Source organism: Physeter macrocephalus, chromosome 16, assembly GCF_002837175.3.
Source record: "Physeter macrocephalus isolate SW-GA chromosome 16, ASM283717v5, whole genome shotgun sequence".
Classification (NCBI taxonomy): Eukaryota; Metazoa; Chordata; class Mammalia; order Artiodactyla; family Physeteridae; genus Physeter; species Physeter macrocephalus.
In genome coordinates, this window is record NC_041229.1 from 60,162,762 (window position 1) to 60,182,174 (window position 19,413).

Consider the following 19,413-nt stretch of genomic DNA (forward strand, 5'->3'; position numbering starts at 1 on the left):
CAGAATGTGGTCAGTACCCAGAGAAGACCAGCCTAGAGTGCTGGGGTAGGGGTTAATCATGAAAGGAGGCCCTTTCACATGAGGTGGGCCTTGAAAGACGGACAGGATTTTGGTTGGTAGAGGTGGAGAGTAGAAAGACAGCATTTCTGGAATAAGCACCATTGTGAGCATAGGCTCCTAAAAGTAAGAAAGTAGGGATGTACCAGAGTTTGTAGGGGGCACTGGCAGGGTCTAGAGACCAGTGAGGGTAAAGGAAGGCCTTATCCAGCATGGACCATGATCCTCTCAGGCTGTAACTGTCTAGCATGTGGTAGAGCTGTGAGCTCTAGAGCTGGACGACCTGGATTCACATCCAAGCTGTCTCTTCCTCTTACTAGTCATCTACCTTGGCAAGTTCTTTCACTTATATATGATTGTTTCCTCAGCCATAAAATGGAGATAATAAGCTGAGCTACTTTAAATGTGTAAATATATGTAAAGTGTTTAGAATAATGCCTGCCACATAGTAAGCACTTGATAAGAGTTTGCTACTTTAGTTAATAGTAGTATAGTAGTAGTGGTCGTGTCTTAATTATTATTATGACTAACACTGCTGCTGCTGATTGGTGACCTCAGGAAGTAGTGTATTTCCTGCAGGTAAGCCTGTCTTTGATGGAGGTGGGGGTATTACTTGCCTCTCACCAGTATCTGATGGGTGATGCAGAAGCAGTAGGGCTTTGGAGATTCTTTTTCCACTCCTTTTCATCTAAGAAGCTGGGCCTAGAACATGGTACCCCAAACCAGGGCACTTTGATGTGGAGCTTGCTCTCGTCCCAGGTGGCCACGGCTGCCTAGTGAAGAACAGTTCCCAGTATTTCCCAGCAAGGAAGGGCGAGTGAGCGTGCTGGCCAGGTGCCCAGAATGCCAGCACCATGCCCCCAGAAAAGTGTGCCGAGCTTGATGTCTCTCCCACCGCTGCTGTGGTTGATTATCTCTGAGTAACAAAGAGTCATTTCTAATCCCATTTAGAATCATTGCTCAAGATAATCCTGTTTCGTAGTAATGATATTCCAATTGCAGCATGCACCCGTTTCTAGTTTGGCAGACACATGCCTTGACCTCAGGCCACCCAGACACTGTTCCCTGGAAAGTGGTGTCAGCTCATTTGCCTAAACTGACAGTCTCAGGGTATCCACCCCCTTCTCCAGCGCTATATCCCATCCTGGGGTTCTGTGTTCAGTGCTGTCTTCATGGAGAAGATCAGTTGGGATGAAAAGAGCATCCAGTGCTCATCCAGTTCAGCAGCCTGGGGAAGGGTGTTCCATTTCTAGGGACTGTGGTATGGTCCACTCCTGCACCTCCTCTTTAAAGACATCAGACCCACTCTGTGCTTATTTAAATAGGGGTGCCAGCTTGGTGGGTCAGGAATATACAGTAAATATGGTAGGTGTGTCTGGGTTGCAGCAAGGTATTTGGCTGTCTCTCATATCCACATGAATAAAATATGATGTGGCAAATAGTTTGGTCAAACTAATGAATGGTGAATGATCTGGTTCATTGTTTATATATGAATGGATATCAGACTGGGAAGCAGACTGTACTGGTGAGCCACAGGGGTCTGTCCTATTCACTAGTCATATCACTGATTCTAGTGAGACCATTGATAAATTCCAATCAAATGGGCAGATTAAATGAAGCTTAGAGGTAGTTGATATGTTAGGTGAAAGAGTCGGGGATATGAAAAAAGAACTCAGTGGGCTAGAGCAATGGTTAAATCTGTGGTGATAAAAATTAATAGGGACAAGTGTTTCAGTCTACAGTTAAAACCAAAAACCAACTGTAAAATCCAAGGAGACCCAATTTAGCAATACTAGCAAGTAAAGCCCAGGAGCTGACTGAAAACTCAATGTGTGCATCAGCAGTGCAGTGTTTAGGCCTTAGAAGTGAATTGATTCAACGAATATTTACTGGCCTGTACTGGGGCCTATGTGCAAGGGAACAGATGGCCAGGCACAGTCCTTACATTGGGGAGCACAGTCTAGCTGTGTGTGACAGAGTGGTGAGGAACAAGAGCTCTGGAAAGAGGGCCTGAGTTTAAAACCTAGCTCTACCTCTTAACAGCTGTTTCCTCATCTGCAAAGTAGGAACAATAATAGCATCTGCCTCAGCATAGGGTGGTTGCGAAGATTAACATGCATGTAAGACTGCTTAGTGCAATGCCTAGTGCATAGTACATCTAGGAGATGTACCAGCCCCAACATGCTCTTATGGATCATTTGCCTAGAGAGAGCCTAGTCTAGCCTATACTGTGGAAAGAATCCCTATTAACCAGGGCTTGACCACACTGCCCCATTGGTTTGGCGACTGTGTGTTATGAACCACAGATTGAAAGACATGGAAGTGTATTTAGAACTAGGCTAAGGATATGAAATTGGGATTGTCCTGGAAATCCTGTGATGGGTAATCTCAATTCCTTGGCCCTCTGCTTAACGTGCCATGCCTTCCTTAAGCCTTGCCCAAATTATCTCACCTGGTCTGAGCCCTCTACTGATTTTGACCCTTGTCCCTCTGAATCAGACTCCCTCTTATCCCAGCTAGCTGTTATGACCATCTGAAAATATCACTGTCCCTGGTACATAGTAAGGGCCCAGCGACTATGGGATATTATGACAGACTAATGGATCGTCAGATGGGTGAGAACCAGTGTGGTTTAGGGGAATGTGCACTGGGTTTGGCCCCAGACAGACACATGGATTTGAATCATGATTCCTGTGCTTATTTAATGTGTATACTTGGATAACTCATGTTATCTCACTGAGCCTCAGTTTATTTATTTGTAAAATTGACTAGTACCTCATTGCAAGTGGTTATAAGGATCTGGAATAGTAAATGTAAAGTGCTCAACCCACCGTGGCTGCTTTATTATGATTATTGATCTTTACCTTTTGAGGGAAGTAAACAAAATAACATCCTCATTCAAGGAAACTGGGGCACATTTTCTACACAGGTACCTTGCTTCCTCCTTAATCTTTAGTTTGTTTCCCAAGGAAGCTGGCTTTAAAAAGAAAACTGTACCCCACCCCCCAAAAAAGAAAAGAAAACTGCCTTCCCATCCTGCCCCCCACCAAGCTCATGCCTCCACACCACAGGACCTCTAGATTCAACACAGGCCAGTGCCTTTGGTCGGGCCACCCCGCTTTCCCAACAGCCTGTAGACCAACCAGTAGACTGAATGATCCATAGCTCATTTGACTTTCCAGCAAACCTCCTGCCCTGTGACCTCTTTGCTTTCTCCCCTCATCGAGGTGTGCTCTGGGTTGAGAATAGGTCAACTCTTTGTCTTTTCCTTGGGACACAGTGACCCTGTGCTTGGATGTGGGGGGTAGAGGGGAGGAGGAGTCGGAGGAGCTTCTTCTGAAGCTCCACATTGTGTGGGGACGACCTGGAGCTGGGATCACTGCCCTTCTTGCTTCACCAACTCCAGCTGCTCGCCAGCCGTCTTTGACACGCGCCTCGCCCAGCTTAGGCCTCAGCTCACGCCACAGGTTTCCTCCCTCTTTCCTAAACAGTGTGATGACCCAAAGCCCCTCCGGCCACTGAGAGCAGAAAGCCAATCGATGTAACTGTACTCCTGTGCATTGTGACGCCCCACTGTCCTGAAAGCAGGAGCTCATCAAGGTCCATGTGAGCCAACTTCCTACGTGTGCTCCCACATCTAATCTAATTACAAACCTGATCGGCAAGTTAAAACTTGCCTGGTGGGGGCTGTTGCTCCAAAGGGAGTTCTTTGAGTCCCAGGAACTGCTTCTTAGGGACCACCCTCCTGTTCTTTTCCTCAGCTTTCTTTGGGAACTGCCTGGTGGAGGGCAGGAAGGGCCTAGTGCTCAGGAGAGGAAGATGGAAGTTTTCCACAGCTAAGCTGCCTGCAGCCCAGTTCGGACCCTCAGGTGGGGGAAGGTTGGGCAGGGCTGAGACAGTTGCCTTCCACTCTTTTCTCCCCCATTTCTCACCAAATAAAATAATTATTTCATTTATTCATTCTTCATTTTTTCATACAGTCATTCAGAAAACATCTGTTGACCACTTATTGTGATCCAGGCACCGGGCAAGGAGCTGGGAAAGAAGGTTGAGACATGGCTCTTGCCCCGTGATCTACTGGGAAAGGCAAGTAAAAGTAGACAGGCAATCACAATATAACATGGTGAGGGTCACCTTCCACAGGAGTAGGTACTGGATTCTGTGCAAAGGGGAAGGGTGTGGACCCGGGCTGGGAGTCAGAGAAGCCTCAATTGAGTTGGTGACTATGTCCCTGAGGAGCCCTGAAGGTGAATGAGCACTAACCATTTGAACCAGTAGGAGGGGCATATGTGATGGCCTTTGGTGTACTTCGGGGAGTTCATTGTTTTCACTGGGTCCTTAATTCTTCAGCCCCCAAGATCACTAGATCAGCATGGGAATTAGAGTTCTGCAATTGAGAGAATCCCTGAAGGAATAAATTTTTAGAACAGATGGTCAAGTTCAATTAATGAATAATAGTAGGTGGCAGGGAATCAACCCCTTTTTAAAAATCATCTATTCATGTTGCTGCACATGTATCTAGCCTGTTGCTTCTGACTGCTGCATCATGTTTCATAGCATGTGTCTACCACATTTAACTTACCTGTTCCCCCAGTGATGGACACTTGATTGCCTGCACCTCCCCACTGCCACAAAATATGTGGTGAACATCTCCCATGTTGCCCTCTATAGACCTGTGTAAGAATCTCTCTGAGATACATATCCTCAGGAGCAAAGTGCTGGGTCATAGGGTAAGGTACTTTAACATGACAAATATTACAAGGTTGGCTTCCAGAATGGCTGCACCAGTCTGTCCCCTGGCAGTGCATGAAGAATCTGAGATCCCCATGTCTTCACCAATACTGGGCATTTTTCAGCTTTCTCACTTTTTGCCAGTGTGTTAACTTGAAGTTCTATCACATTTTTTAAAATTAATTAATTAATTTACAGTAAGTCCTTGTTGGTTATCTCTTTTAAATATAGCAGTGTGTACATGTCAATCCTAAATTCCCAATAAAATGCTATCTCATTTTTAAAAATGTTCCTTTCTCTAATCACACACAAGCTTGAGGATCTCTTCACATAGTTAATCATCTGGTTTGTTTGTTTTTTTCCTCCTCTGGGTATTAACTGTTCATATCCTTGCCTTATTTTTCTGTTGGGCTTCCTGATCCTAGCCTTGTTACTAAAACTTGAGTTGAGGCGAAGTGCTTCTACAGACTGTTAGCTACCTGGGAGTCAACACAGGGAAGTGAGAGGCCATGTAGCAGAGTGATAAGGACATGGGCTTGGTAGCCAGACTGCCCTGGTTTGAATCCCACCTCTGCTCCTTACAGCTGAGTGACCTTAGACAAGTTACTTATCCCTCAGTTTCTGTTTAACCTCCCGCATAGGGTTGTTGTGAAGATTAGATGTTAGTATATATAAAGTATTTAAAATAGTGCCTAGCATGTAGGAGGTATATACAAATGCTAGCTCTTATTATTAGACTGCTATCTTTCTCCTACTTAGCCCTACTGTACCCTTGAGAAAATAGATACTTGTATCAGCAGGCAGTAAAATAAGCAGAACGAAAACAGCTCTCAGCCTAGGCTCAGAGCTCACCACTCCTACTCATGCGTGTAACTCTTACCAAGGTCTCGGGCTCTGGACCTGCGTTCTACTTCCTACCTAAGGCCAATCTTTAAGACCTGACCATTTCTGATTAGCCAGATTTCCAGGCCTGCAGTGCCCCCCATCCCTGGCCTGGCTAGCTCTGCCCTGTTGCTGCTTCTCTGCCAACCTGTCAGCTGGATACTATCCCTCACAACCTTCACCTTCAGTATTCACAAAGCCCAGTGTTTTTGGTGATTCAGCTCACTTGGGCAGAGATAAGACCAGATTCTGATGGACACACAGAAAGGCAAGTACTGCTACCAGAGCCAAGTCACTGAAGGCCAATTCTAAACCCCCATCCTCCTGGGCTGTAGACATTCTCTGACCCTCCAGATTAGTATTGGAAGTAGGGTATCTGGAGATGATCTCTAGCCTTTGAGGTTGATACTGACATTGGTAGGCATATCTTTCCACAGATCACCAGAGACCAAGTCCTGAGGTGGCTGGGAGAATTGCTGATGTTTGTAAGCCTTTGCCCAGTGAGAACCTCTGGAGTAGTCAGCATAGTTCCTTTGAGTGTGTTATAGAAAAACATAAGTGAGTGGGATGGTGTACTCTGTCCCCTTTAATCCAGCTATTAAGACCATGAAGGCCTAGCCCATACACTTCACTGCCCACTTAGCACCAGCTACTCCAATTTAAGATAGTGATACCTAAACCCAAACCTCCCAAGTGACAGCCAGTATGCCAATGCCAGAACAGAGGGGCGGCTCTAGTTGTCCTTTGGTGGATCACCTCGGATAGCAGTACCTGCCTCCCTTTGTGCCGTCAGATCCTATAGTCCCCTTGTCAGCCAGGTGGGCCAACTCACCATCTTGTGTACGTCACCTTCTCCCAGATACAGTTCTGAATTGGGGGATTTGTTTCTGCTTCAGCAAAAAATGTCAAAGAGGCAGAAATCTCTTCATTTGCGAAGTCTCCTCACTGCTGCCCCTAGTGTCTGCTTCTTTTTGCCTTGTCTTGACCTCTGATACCAGTGTGTTTCTTGGTTTCTGGTTGCTTACTTGTTTTGTGGTCTGCTGTTTTCCTCTGCCTCTAGTCCTTGACGTCTGACCTGGCTTTTTACTCTCTGCCTCACGTCTCTGCTGCCTGGTCTCTGGCCCTTGGCTCTGTTTTGACTATGAACTTCTTGACACTCCCTGGGCCTGGCCTGCTGCTAAGCCTGTTCTCACCAGCCTTGCCTTAGCTTTCTCTTACCTGGCTAGCCTCCTACCCTGCTTCTGCCCTCCTACATCCCATTGGTCCACGAAGTTCTTTTCATCATCAGAGCTAACCATAGTCATGTAGTCCTTTAGCCTGATCTGGGCTGGCTTCTCCAAAAAGGGCCTGATCCCTGTGGAACTCTGGGTTAGATGCTTTTTAAGTATGAGATAGCTCTTGGGCAAAAAGCTTACTAGCTATCTGGTAAGGTGTTTGGTGCCACTCTTGGCCACTGAGCAGCCACAGTTCCTTTAGTCCTAGGTATACCCCACAGTGGGGCTGCTGCCTTTTGAGTTAATTAAAAGTGAAAGGAATCTTCTCCACGATTGCAGAATGAGTCACTAGCTTGGATGCTCACCCTCTTTGTCCTCCAAGTTTGTGAAGTGAATTGCCCATTCCTTTTGATTGGGTTAGCAGCCCCAGGGCTTAGCCTAGTCACTTTCCTCTCCCCATCCTGCCAAACCACTGTCTGCCCTTTGGGGCGAAGGGCAGCATACTTGGTTGCTTGGACACATCTTGCAGCCTGCAAATTGACAGATGGAATCAATACTCAGGAACCTGGAGAGGCCCAGGTAGCACAGTTAGTGACACTAGCTGCCTGGAGGGACAGCTTGCCATGGGAGGGGGTGTGATTGAATGGTGATTGGACACAGCAGCTGAGGATTAACCAAATTATGTCCCTTTGAGTTTAGATCGACAAACCCTTCTCACTTAGATTTTAAAACAAGCCAACTTGTGCAGAATATAGAAGAGCTGCTTTTTTTTTTAACATCTTTATTGGAGTATAATTGCTTTACAATGGTGTGTTAGTTTCTGCTGTATCACAAAGTGAATCAGCTATACGTATACATATATCCCCATATCCCCTCCCTCTTGTGTCTCCCTCCCATCCTCCCTATCCCACCCCTCTAGGTGGTCACAAAGCAACTTACTTCACTCTGTATGACAGACTCTAGGTCCATCCACCTCACTACAAATAACTCAATTTCGTTTCTTTTTATGGCTGAGTAATATTCCATTGTATATATGTGCCACATCTTCTTTATCCATTCATCTGTCGATGGACTTTTAGGTTGCTTCCATGTCCTGGCTATTGTAAATAGTGCTGCAATGAACATTGTGGTACATGACTAGAAGAGCTGCCTTCTTAACACAGGGCTATGCCAACATGAGTCCTGGGGGTGATTAGGTATAGATCTAGAGCCCACTTCAGCCCAGATTCATGTTATTATCACTAAGATTATATGGACACAGAGAAGAGAGTTCATATTTGTGGATCTCCTTTGATGTGCCAGGCACTGTGGAGTTTTACATACTTATAACCTACAAGGGAGGCATCATTATCTGTTATTCCAGTAAGAAAATGGAGTCCCAGAGGTATAGTAACTTGTCCAAGGTCACAGTCAGTAAATGATAGAGCTTTGATTTGAACCCAGGTCTCCCTATACTTGTTATAAAATGTCATGCTGTCTTCCCAATTTGTGTCTTAGTTCAAACTTCTCTTGACTTTCCCACAGCCCAGCTACAGGGTCAGGTACATAGTAATGATAACTGATGTTCTTTGAGCACTTATTATATGTCAGGCACTGTACAAGCACATTACATACACTAACAGAGTCATATGAGCTAGACACTCTTTTTTTTTTTTTTTTTTAAATTTGGGGGTGCTGCATACCATAACCTTCTTTAGGAGCATCACAGTACTCATTAGCATTTATGTATGTATATATGTATTTATTTATTTGGGCAGGCTGCGTTGGGTCTCCGTTGCTGCGCACGGGCTTTCTCTGGTTGCAGCAAGTGGGAGCTACTCTTCGTTGAGGCGCGCAGGCTTCTCATTGCAGTGGCTTCTCTTGTTGCGGAGCACAGGCTCCAGGCGTGCAGGCTTCAGTAGTTGTGGCTTGCGGGCTCCAAAGCACAGGCTCAGTAGTTGTGGTGCACGGGCCCAGTTGCTCCGTGGCATGTGGGAACTTCCTGGACCAGGGCTCGAACCCGTGTCCCCTACACCGGCAGGCGGTTCTCAACCACTGCGCCACCAGGGAAGTCTGAGCTACATACTATTAATGTCCCTGATAATTATGATTGCAAAATGATTTTCTGATTTCATCATTTGTTCTACATTTATTAGTTGTCATTCTACAGTAAAGAAGAGCTTTCCCTTCTCTCCCATTGACTTATTCACTTATTTTCAATGCGGACTCTTGGAATCTTAGTGTACCCAATGGGTGATAATCTATTAATGTCATTATTCATGTTGATGCTCATATTGTCTCCAATTTTAAAGCCAGCGTTCTTAACCTCTGTACCATACTACATCCCTCTCTATCAGATATTTTTCTCACTGCCTGCAGTTAGTTTGCCCATCTCTAACAGCCTTTTTGAACCCTCTTAACTTTTAATCTTCTGGCAAGCAGGAAGACTTAATGCCAGTCTTAATCCAAATTATGTGTAAACTATGAGCAAATAGTCTCCAAGTGAAAACCTGACAGACTCTGCTGTGAGTTAAATATCTGCGTTTTAGACATGGATTTTAGGTGCTTAGAGACCCTTCTTATTTCTCTTTGGGATCATAATTCATATCCTAGATAAATTACCTGTAAAAGGTAATTCTTAAGATCCTTTTAGGTAAGGGGAATAGACACAGGAGGCTCACTTGACCATGTTAGATCAGATGTAGAAGAACCTCATCTATGTGGGAGATAGATTCTGGTTCTTTGACTTACCTATGAGGACTGTGTGTTTGTGTGCATGGGAGTTATTGAAATTCATTCATCCATTCAGCAAATAATTGGGCAGGTCTTGTGCCTGTTGAAGGTTATGAAACTCAAACCAGTTGATACAGGGAAAACCAACAATACTGCTGGCTACAGATATTGAAAAACTAACAAAGGAGAGAAACTAAAATTGTAGGTTGGCTTTTCAATATTTATGATAGAGTAATTTTTAAATTTTTATTTATTTATTTATTTTTGACTGGGCCACAAGGCTTCCAGAGTCTTAGTTCCCCAACCAGGGATTCAACCCGGGCCCTGACAGTGAAAGTGCCAAGTCCTAACCACTGGACCACCAGCGAATTACCTAGAGTAATTTTTTTAAATGCTTGCCATTTATGCCTTCAAAAACATTAATAGTTTTGAAGGCCAGTGAGCAAAAGATGAACATACTAAGAGAAAAATAGGCAAAGGACATTATGCCTGAAAATAAAAATTGATAATTGTGATTCATGAAAAAAGAAATACAACTGATTTGCTAAACATTTTTTTTAAGTCCAACCTCACTAGTAATCAAGGAAATGCAAGTTGAAACAGCAGTGTGATTCCATTTTCTGTGTCCAGATTAACACATAATGAAAAAGCTTTGGTGGAAGGGAGGCACAGCGGTTACTCTCATCCTTCTTCCTTTGATAGTAAAAATAAAAATTGGTACAATATTTCTGAAAGGTAATTTAGTAACATTTATCAAAAGCCTTAAAATGCTTATACTTTTGATCTAGAAATTCATCTCTTAGGAATTTATTCAAAGGAAATAGAGATTGTTATTGAAATATTAAAAATAATCTAATTGTTTTACCATTGGGGATTAGCTAAATATAGACTAGCCTTTTAGTAGAATACTGTGCAGTCATTAAAAACAATGTGATAGACAGATATTTAAGACATGGAAGGGGTGAGGTATGTGTGTGTTTAGGGAGAGTTTATGTATGATCCCATTTTTGGTAAATAAAAATGTGCATACATTGAAAAAACTGGAAAGATGTTATATATTCTAAAACATTTTTTTCTTTTTGATTAGCTATATCTTCTGAGTTTTTGTTTTTGTTGTTTTTGGGTTTTTTTTTGCAGTACACAGGCCTCTCACTGTTGTGGCCTCTCCCGTTGCGGAGCACAGGCTCCGGAGGCGCAGGCTCAGTGACCATGGCTCATGGGCCCAGCCGCTCTGCGGCATGCGGGATCCTCCCGGACTGGGGCACGAACCCGTATCCCCCGCATCGGCAGGCGGACTCTCAACCAGTGTGCCACCAGGGAAGCCCTGAGGGTTTTTTTATAGTGAACACGAACCTGTTTTTATTAGGGAAAGAAAGGAAAGTATTAGCAGGAACATTACATGATAGAAGGGAAGCTAACATATATGGAGCATTCCTGGGTCAGGCACTGTGCTTGGTGCTATATAAATTCACCTAATTTAACCTCACTGTGGAGGCTCCTGCCTCTTGTCCTACTCCCTCCAGTCCATTCTCACACAGCTATAGGAGTGATTCTTCTAATAGCAAAGATTTGGAAGGAAACACACCAAACTATAAATAGTGGTTACTCTTAGAATTTAGATTAATGAGATGGCTGTAAGGGAAGACTTTCATTTTTCAATTTAATATTTCAATACGATTTGCATTTTTTTAATGTATATATCTTGAAGTGGAGCGGAAAAGCATGTGTTGCCACGTCACTTCCCTTTTAATCCCTTCAGTGGCTTATCTCATTCCCCACTTTTCTTCCCCTTACACCCTCTACTCCAATTCTACCTTCCTTTTTTTTTTTTTGGCTGCGTTCCGTCTTCGTTGCTGCGCATGGGCTTTCTCTAGTTGCGGCGAGCAGGGGCTACTCTTCATTGTGGTGCGCAGGCTTCTTATTGCAGTGGCTTCTCTTGTTGCAGAGCATAGGCTCTAGGCGTGCGGGCTCAGTAGTTGTGGCTCACGGGCTCTAGAGTGCAGGCTCAGTAGTTTTGGCGCACGGGCTTAGTTGCTCCGCAGAATGTGGGATCTTCCTGGACCAGGGATGGAACTGTGTCCCCTGCATCAGCAGGCGAATTCTTAACCACTGCGCCACCAGGGAAATCCCCAATTCTGCTTTCTTCAGGTGAAGCTTTGTGCTCTTTTGCCTCCAAGATTTGTAAATGCATTGGGTCCTCCCACTTCACCAACCCAGGTCTGGCTACTCAGCCTTCCAAGTATTTAATACCTTAAATACCACGTCCTCTGGGAGGCCTTTCTTGATCCCCTCCCTTGGTTTCTCACCATACATGGTACTTCTCCCATTGTAGCCTTTATCACACTTCGCTGTAATTTTATGCTAAATTGTTGTCCTTCCCGGAAGGGACTGTAAGCTCCTTGAGGGCATGGACCCTAGCACCTAGAACAGTGACTAGAACATAGTAAGCATTTGATAAGTAAGTGTTGAATAAACACTTCGTATTTTATAGTCGTGGACACTGAGCCTTAGAGAGGTGTTAGATAACGTGTCCAGAGCCTCTCAGCCAGTAAAGTTTCAGAGCCAACTTTCCTATCCTTGTCTTTGATGCTCGTAAAGTTCATGTTCTCTCCACTGTACCACTCACATGAGCAGAGGCAGATCCAGTTCCCAAACATGCCTCAGAATCTGAGTGTCTACTTCCTGGGCCTTTCCTGTTTTTGACACTTGGTGTCTTTTTGATTTCTTCCAGTGTGGTGCAGGTCCTGCTTGCAGCTGGTGCTGACCCAAACCTCGGGGATGATTTCAGCAGTGTTTACAAGACCGCCAAGGAGCAGGGAATCCATTCTTTAGAAGGTAAGTGTGGGCTACCCTGCTGTTCTGAGATCTCTCCTCCCTGTGGCTTCCAGGCAGCCGTGCTCTGTGCCAGCTCTACCAGCAACTCAGGGTGAGAGCCTGCAAGTCCCTCATCCTCTAGGAACTCATGGAGAGCCCAAAAGGCTTGGAACAGATGCCCTTCACAGTCCCCTCTGGCTCTATAATTTATGTCACTTCAAGTCTTGGGGAATAAAATAGAGGCCCAATTTCATAACCTGGGGGGAGGGGTAGAAGAACCTTTTAACTGGTGTTCTCTCAAAAGTGCCTCAATCTGTGGAGTCTCAGATGAGTGGACAGTGGAGCAGGTTTCCATAAAATAATTAAGGCAACTGTGTGGAATGTGGATTTATTCTTCCTCTACTTTCTGCAGACTTACCCTGTCCCAGCCTTGCCCCAGAACTAGAAAGCAGCCTCACTTGTTTCCTCAGCCTCAGAAGTCCCTCAACTGTTTTTTTCCCCTCTTCTATGTGAAATACAATCCTCTCTCTGGACTGGCCCCTCAACTTACTGAATGACCCAGGACAAAGAGTGGACCTAGTCTGTGCTTGTAAAATGGGGTGGTCATCAGTGCCTCCCTGGGGTGTTGTGTGCGTGGTTGCTTGGACTTCTCAGAGGAAAGAGGCGGTGTGCACCTACCAGGGCTTGGTCACGTGTCCGTTGAAGGGTACCTGGGCAAGTTAGTCCGTTATTGCCTCTGGTGAGTAGTTTTTCGAAAGTAGAGTTGAGAAGAAGGCAGGTTGCTTTGACTGCAGACAGAGATGAATATTTTACGTTTGAGCTTTGCTTGTCCAGATTGGCTCTGCTGCCCGCCCATTATCCTGGATCACTCACAGAGGCTGAGATTCCCCTCACTTTCCAGCAGCAGGGCAGATGAGCAGTGGCTACTTTAGGGTTGGCAGTAATGCCAGGAGGACAGACAGCCTTGCTGACTGCCTAAGGGTCAGAACATTGACCTGAGGGAAGGTTCAGCAGAGGGAAGCAGTGTGCTCAGCCCTCAGAGCTGTCAGCAAGGCTACCAGACTGACGTGGGTGTGGTAGCCTAGGGCAGAGGTGTCATTGCTGCCCCAGCAAGGTTTCTCAAATCAACAGTGTGAGAGACATGTCAAGAGCATCAGAGCATTGCTACCCAGTTGCAGTGTGAAGTTGCCCTCCCCCTGCCTCTCCACCTCTCTGAACCTGCTCCTTTTATCAAGCTCGTTTGCTGTGACTAGATCCTCCATGGAACCTTTGCTGCAACCTGCCCTCAGCTGCTCTTCTGAATGTTCTCTGAATCTTGGCCCATTATGTGGTTATTTGAACTCTGATCTGCTCATATGGCTTTTCTTTCCTCGTCAGCTGACAGTTCCATGTTCAGGCCTTGACCTGTGCCTCCTTGGATTTCCCACTGAGCTGGGGGAATCATGTTCACTTTGTTTTCAACAGAGGAGAATTTCATGTGTACCAAACTTGCCCTGTATTTGCAGCCTGATGTGTGGGGACTCAGCTTATAGGCTGTCCTCTCCTCACTCAGACATAGCATTGCCACCCTCAGCTCTGTCTTCTGTTCAGGTGCTCTCACCAAAAAGCAAGGAGGAGCATTTGCTGAGAGGGCAGGGCCAGGTAGAAGGGAAGGGATTATTTGAGTGCCTTCTTATCTGTTCTTGGGATCCCAACAGGGTCCAATAAGCATTTTTGATTTCACAGAATCTCAGAACTGTGAAGCCATCTAATCCAACCTCTGCTGTCACACCAGTCCCCACCCGTGCCTTTAAAGTTTTGTACCTTTGTGTTCTAATAGTTCAGCTTTCCAGGTTGATGCTCATATTCAACATTCTAGATCAGTGGTCAGCAAACTTTTTCTGGAAAGTACCAGATAGTAAACATTTTAAGCTTTGTGGGCCAGTTGGTCTTAGCTGTGACTACTCAGCTTGACCACTGTAGCGTAGAACACAATACACAAATGAGCATGTGTGGATGTGTTCCAGTAAAACTTTATTTACAAATATTGGCAGCAGGCTGGATTTGGCCCATAGGCTGTAGTTTGCCAACCATGTTTTAGATATTTCCTTTTTTCTTTCTTTCCTTCCTTCCTTCCTCCCTCCCTCCCTCCTTCCCTCCCTTCCTTGCTTCCTTTCCATTTCTTTGCCTGTTTTTGTCAGCCTCCTCTGAATTTTTTTTAACTCTTGCTAGCCAGCCTATATTCTAGGTAGGTAGGTAGGTAGACAACAAAAATATTGGAATAGGCTAGCATATCTCTCATGAAATAAAGATAAAAATATTAACTATCTCTTCTTATTTTATATGATCTGCAAATTTAGCAAATAGGCTTTCTATTGATTCATTTACTTATTCAACAATAATTTTACAAAATTTTATTGATCACATTCCTATCTAGCAGGCACTGATCTAGGTACTGGTGAGTTGAGTTAGACAGACAAGATCCCTGCCATCATGTATTTCATGTGCTAGTCTTTGATTAAAATGTTTACAGGACTCTATTAAGTACAGAGCCCTGGAGGTCATGATCAGGATAATTTAGAAGCATTACTCAACAGTCACAGTTGTAGATCCACAAAACTTCATTCTTTTCTAGCCTCCATTTCTTCATCCTGTCCACAAAATTTTAAGAGATTTTCTCCAATTTATTGCTGAAATAAAAACATGTTTAACATTTGTCTTAATTTGTTGCTCAGTAATCCTTTCCCAAAAGGATATTAGGTTATTCTGGCATGGTTTTTTCTTATCCTTAGCAAACCCATACTGGCACCCAGTAATCACCTAAGTGTTTCAGAACCATTAAAAATAAATTCTAGATTGAAATAATAATATTTATCAACAATCATTGATAAACTCACTGCTCTGTGGCTTGTGAGATCTAACTCTCTCTGTAGCTTTTTCTCTTTTTTGAATTTCAGACTACCTTTGCCGGCCACAGTTTTCTGGTAGCTCATCTGATTTTCCCTGGTGTATCAGTGTGGATGTACTCTGCTCTCTGACTTCATGTGCGCTACTTTCTGACTCCAGGCCTGGAGAGTGACAATTCTTTAAAATCATCTCAGGGTTCTCCTCTCCTTACCAGTCTAAGCCTTTAACGCCTTCTTAAACATATTTTTCTTTCCTTTTTCCATTTAAAGATACCTCATTCATTTATCCATTCAGCCAGTATTTATTGATTGCCCACTGTATGCAAGTCATTGTACCCAGCTCAGGGTCATTCTCACTGATGAAGTAGACAGAAACAAAAGAATCCTGTGGTTCTTTTTTTCTTTGGATTGGACTGACTTTTTCATGGGAAGCTACCTGACTTGGGGATGTGTGAGGAGGTTAAGTAGAAGACAAGGTACAAGCCCCTTGTCCAGAGTGTGTCTAGGCAAATTCACAGGAAAGTCACAAGCTCAGCAAAGTTCTTCAAAACACAAGCAAAGCATAAAGTCAGTGCCAAAGTCCATCAAGTTCACTAAATTTCTAATAGATATTTCTGTGGGGCTCAGCCTGTGCTCAGTACTGAAGGGAAGAGTGAGTTGTAGTTTGTGACTTTGGCAAGACCTCCCTAAACCCCTGTAGTATATCCCTTGTCTACCTTATCAGTATTATGTGAAGATGAAGAGATAAAGTATGTGATGTGTGAATTGTAAAGTACTCTACGGTTGTAATTGCGTATTAGTTTTGTTTATTTATAATTGAGCATGCACTTACTGAGTGTCAGGCACTCTGCCAGATGCTGGAAATAAATAAATAAAAATGGATATATATGATCTAACCCCTCAATATATATGATCTGCTCCCAGTCAAGTAAGAAGACAGACCTATGAACAGGCACCACAGTGCAGAGTGATAAATGCAAAGGTTGATAGATGTACAAAGGATATAGGTAGCACTGGTATAGGTAGTGATGCCCTCTACCTGAAGGCAGACTGATATCTGGGAAGTGTCACAGGGTAAGTGACTTTGAACTGGGTCTTAAGGATGAGTCAGAGACTGCCAGGCAGACTAAGAGGGGTGAACTTTCCAGGTAGAAGGGATAACACATGCAGAGATATAGGATAGGTGACAGCCACTGGAATCATCTGCCGCAGTACTGAGAATAGCAAGAAGTAAGACCAGAGAGGGAGGCAGGGTTTTATGTGGGAAGGACCCTGAAAGGCAATTCTAGGGAGCTCATAGTGTTTTCTGAAGGCCATCAAAGGATTTTAAGCAGGATAATGCTCAGTTTACATTAGCATTTTAGATGGACCATTCTGATGGGGTGGGGATGAATTGGAGAGGAGAGATTAGCAATGATTTTTGATGTTTGGGGGATGATGGATCCCTTTGAGAATTGGATGAGAAGTCATGCTCCTCTCCCTCAAAATGCATTTCTCGTTTCTGGGGATTTCTAAAAGAAATCTTTGGGAATGGAGAGAATAGGTATTAGAAAAATAATAGGAGGAGGTGGAGTATTCAGTGGAATGTGGGAATTGATGGAAAAGGAGGCACCAGTCTGTCACCTCGGGTTCTGCTTTGGGTGAACTGTTAGATGAGTGGGTCTATAGTTCAAAGAAGTCTGGCAGCATTTGCTTGGTAGTTAAAACAATGAATGTGACTGAAACTGCCTAAGGAAAGGAGTTAAAGGGAAGGGATAGGAGGACAAGTCCTTCACTCAGGGTATCAGCATTTAAGGTGTGGGGAGGAAAGAGTATCCAGGCAAGTAGACCAAAAGGTATCAGAGAAGTTGCCTGGTTTTCTCTCAGAGACGCTCTATATCCGTTCTGCCCGCTCAGAATGGGCACAGCCTAGAGAGGAAAGAAACCTCTGCTGAGACTTGGCTATCGGTTGCCCCATTCCTAGTGAAACCCTTCTCCTGTTTGACATTTGGCATTGCTCTAGCAAGAAGCCTGCTCAACTGGCACATTACAGTATCTTCAACTCTTGTCAAGGTTGGTGTTTCTGGGTAGAGATCAGGTCTGCTGGTGCAGGTGATGTAGGGATGCTTGGCCTTATTGGTCTGACTGTTCTGTCCATTCTCTCCAGTTCTCAGAATGGCATCTTCAGAGGCACAGTGGTATCCTGGAGAAAGGTCAGTCTTCAGTGCCAGGAAGTAATGGGTCCTCTAAGCTCTGTCACCAGCTGTGTGATCTTAAGCATGTGGCTTAAGGTCCTTGAATTTAGGTTTTCTCATCTGTAACATAGGGATAACAATACCCATCTTAAAGGGTTGTTTGGATGACTAGAAATAAATACATGTAAAGCACAGTAGCATGTGATGAAGAATTACTGTATGGAGTTGGGTCTTGGATCAGTGTAAGGCAGGAAAGCTGCCTTGGAGGTGCTGAGCAACTCTCCACTCAAGGGGCACTGACAGAGGCTGGCTGTCCACCCATCAGGGATTTTGTAAAGGGTCATTAGATTATATAGCCTCCAAGGTTCCTCTCAGCCATGTGATTTCCAAGGTTCTAGAACCTTTAGGCTCATTGTCAAAGGAAGTAATGTACTTAGAAGAAGTAGGATTTGAGCTGGGCTTTGGAGAGTGGAGAGGAGGGGAAAAAAAAAGAAAAGATTTTCTTAGCAGGGAGCACAGCTTGAGCAAGGCACTTAGAGGGGACACGTGGAGGAGAGCTTAAGAGATCACGGCTGCTTCTCTACCAACTCACTCCCTGATCTTGACCACATTCCATTCAGTGCCTTGAGCCCCACCCATGCCCACTCTAGGAGAGTTCCACTTGTGGCTGGCTGATGGGTGGTGGGCCCCAATCCTCAGGTGGAGGAGGCAGTAGATTAGACGTTACAGTAAACAAGTCACCCAGTCAGGGATGCTGCTGGCTGCTTGTAAATAACTGTTATAAACATTGGGTGTCTGGGGCTGTCAGAAATGCAAGTGAGCACTCTGAGCTCCTCCCTCATAGACAATTAAAACAATAAAACACGGCAGAAACATGGCCAGAGCAGGCTATAAATCAGCTTCTCTTCTCAGCTCCAAGTGGCGGCTGTATAAAGATGAGTTGTGCAGAAGCTGGGTTGGCACAGGGCCCTTCTGGGGGTAGAGGGCCTGGCTTGCCTGGCTGAACCTGCCAAGGCCAACCCCACCAGCCCAGGTGGCCCTCTTCCCACAGCTCCAGGGGCTGCAGGTCCTGACCTGCCCCAGCTGACTTCCCCATCTCTGTGTCTTCAGATGGGGGACAGGACGATGTAAGCTGGTATATCACAAACCGGTGGACAAGTGCCCTGGAGTTCAGGAGATGGTTAGGAGTCCCTGCCAGCGGTAATGGAACTGCTCTCTATAAAATTTCTCCGTCTCCCCAGGACGTGCTAAGGAGTAGTCTTACCCTAGCTCATCTGTTCACTATAAGTTAACACCTAGCCACCCACTGCATGTCCAGACCTACCCAGGCAAAGCAGAGAGAATCTGTGCCCTTGGAGACAAACTCAAATGGGAGTAATAAGGCTCCCAAGGACCTAAAAATCACCTAGAGAGCTTGTTAAAACATAGATTCCTGCCACACCCCAACTCCCAAGATTCTGATTCAGTATGTCTGGGGTAGGACCTGATATTTTGCATTTCTGCATTTCTAACAGGCTCCCACTCTTGAGTAGATGATCTAGGCTACTTGTGCTTGAACTGCTTTAAAAAAACTCACCTGGACCTTCTCCTCCCTGGAAGAGACCTTTTTTTTTTGCCACTTTAAGTTTTATTCCTAGAGCGTCTGTGTGCTTAAGCCATGGTGTTATGGGTGTACAGAACACTTAGTAGCTATGACACCTGGAACAATTTTCTGTACCTCTCAGAGGCTGCATCTCCTTATTTGTAAAATAAAGGTTATTGGGAGAGTTAGGGGTAGTATATTTATCCCTAGCCTAAAACCTAGAACATAGAAGGAATTCCATTAATGTAAATTTCTGTTTTTATATCATCATCTTTGTCCTCATGATACTCTTATAAAACTTCATTCAGAGTCTGTCACAGCCTTCCAAATGCTTTTCAATGGTAGCAAACTGTTATCTGCAA

At 44.6% G+C, this 19,413-nt stretch overlaps 1 protein-coding gene across 3 annotated transcripts in view; it reads left to right on the forward strand.

Annotated features, from left to right (window-relative positions):
• Positions 1-19,413, forward strand: part of CLPB (ClpB family mitochondrial disaggregase) — a 167,245-nt gene that overhangs the window by 51,819 nt on the left and 96,013 nt on the right. For all 3 annotated transcript variants that reach the window (XM_007112845.3, XM_007112846.4, XM_007112847.4), the window contains exon 4: positions 12,328-12,431. In XM_007112845.3, coding sequence (XP_007112907.1) covers positions 12,328-12,431 — 104 coding nt within the window. The remainder of the gene's footprint in view (positions 1-12,327; positions 12,432-19,413) is intronic.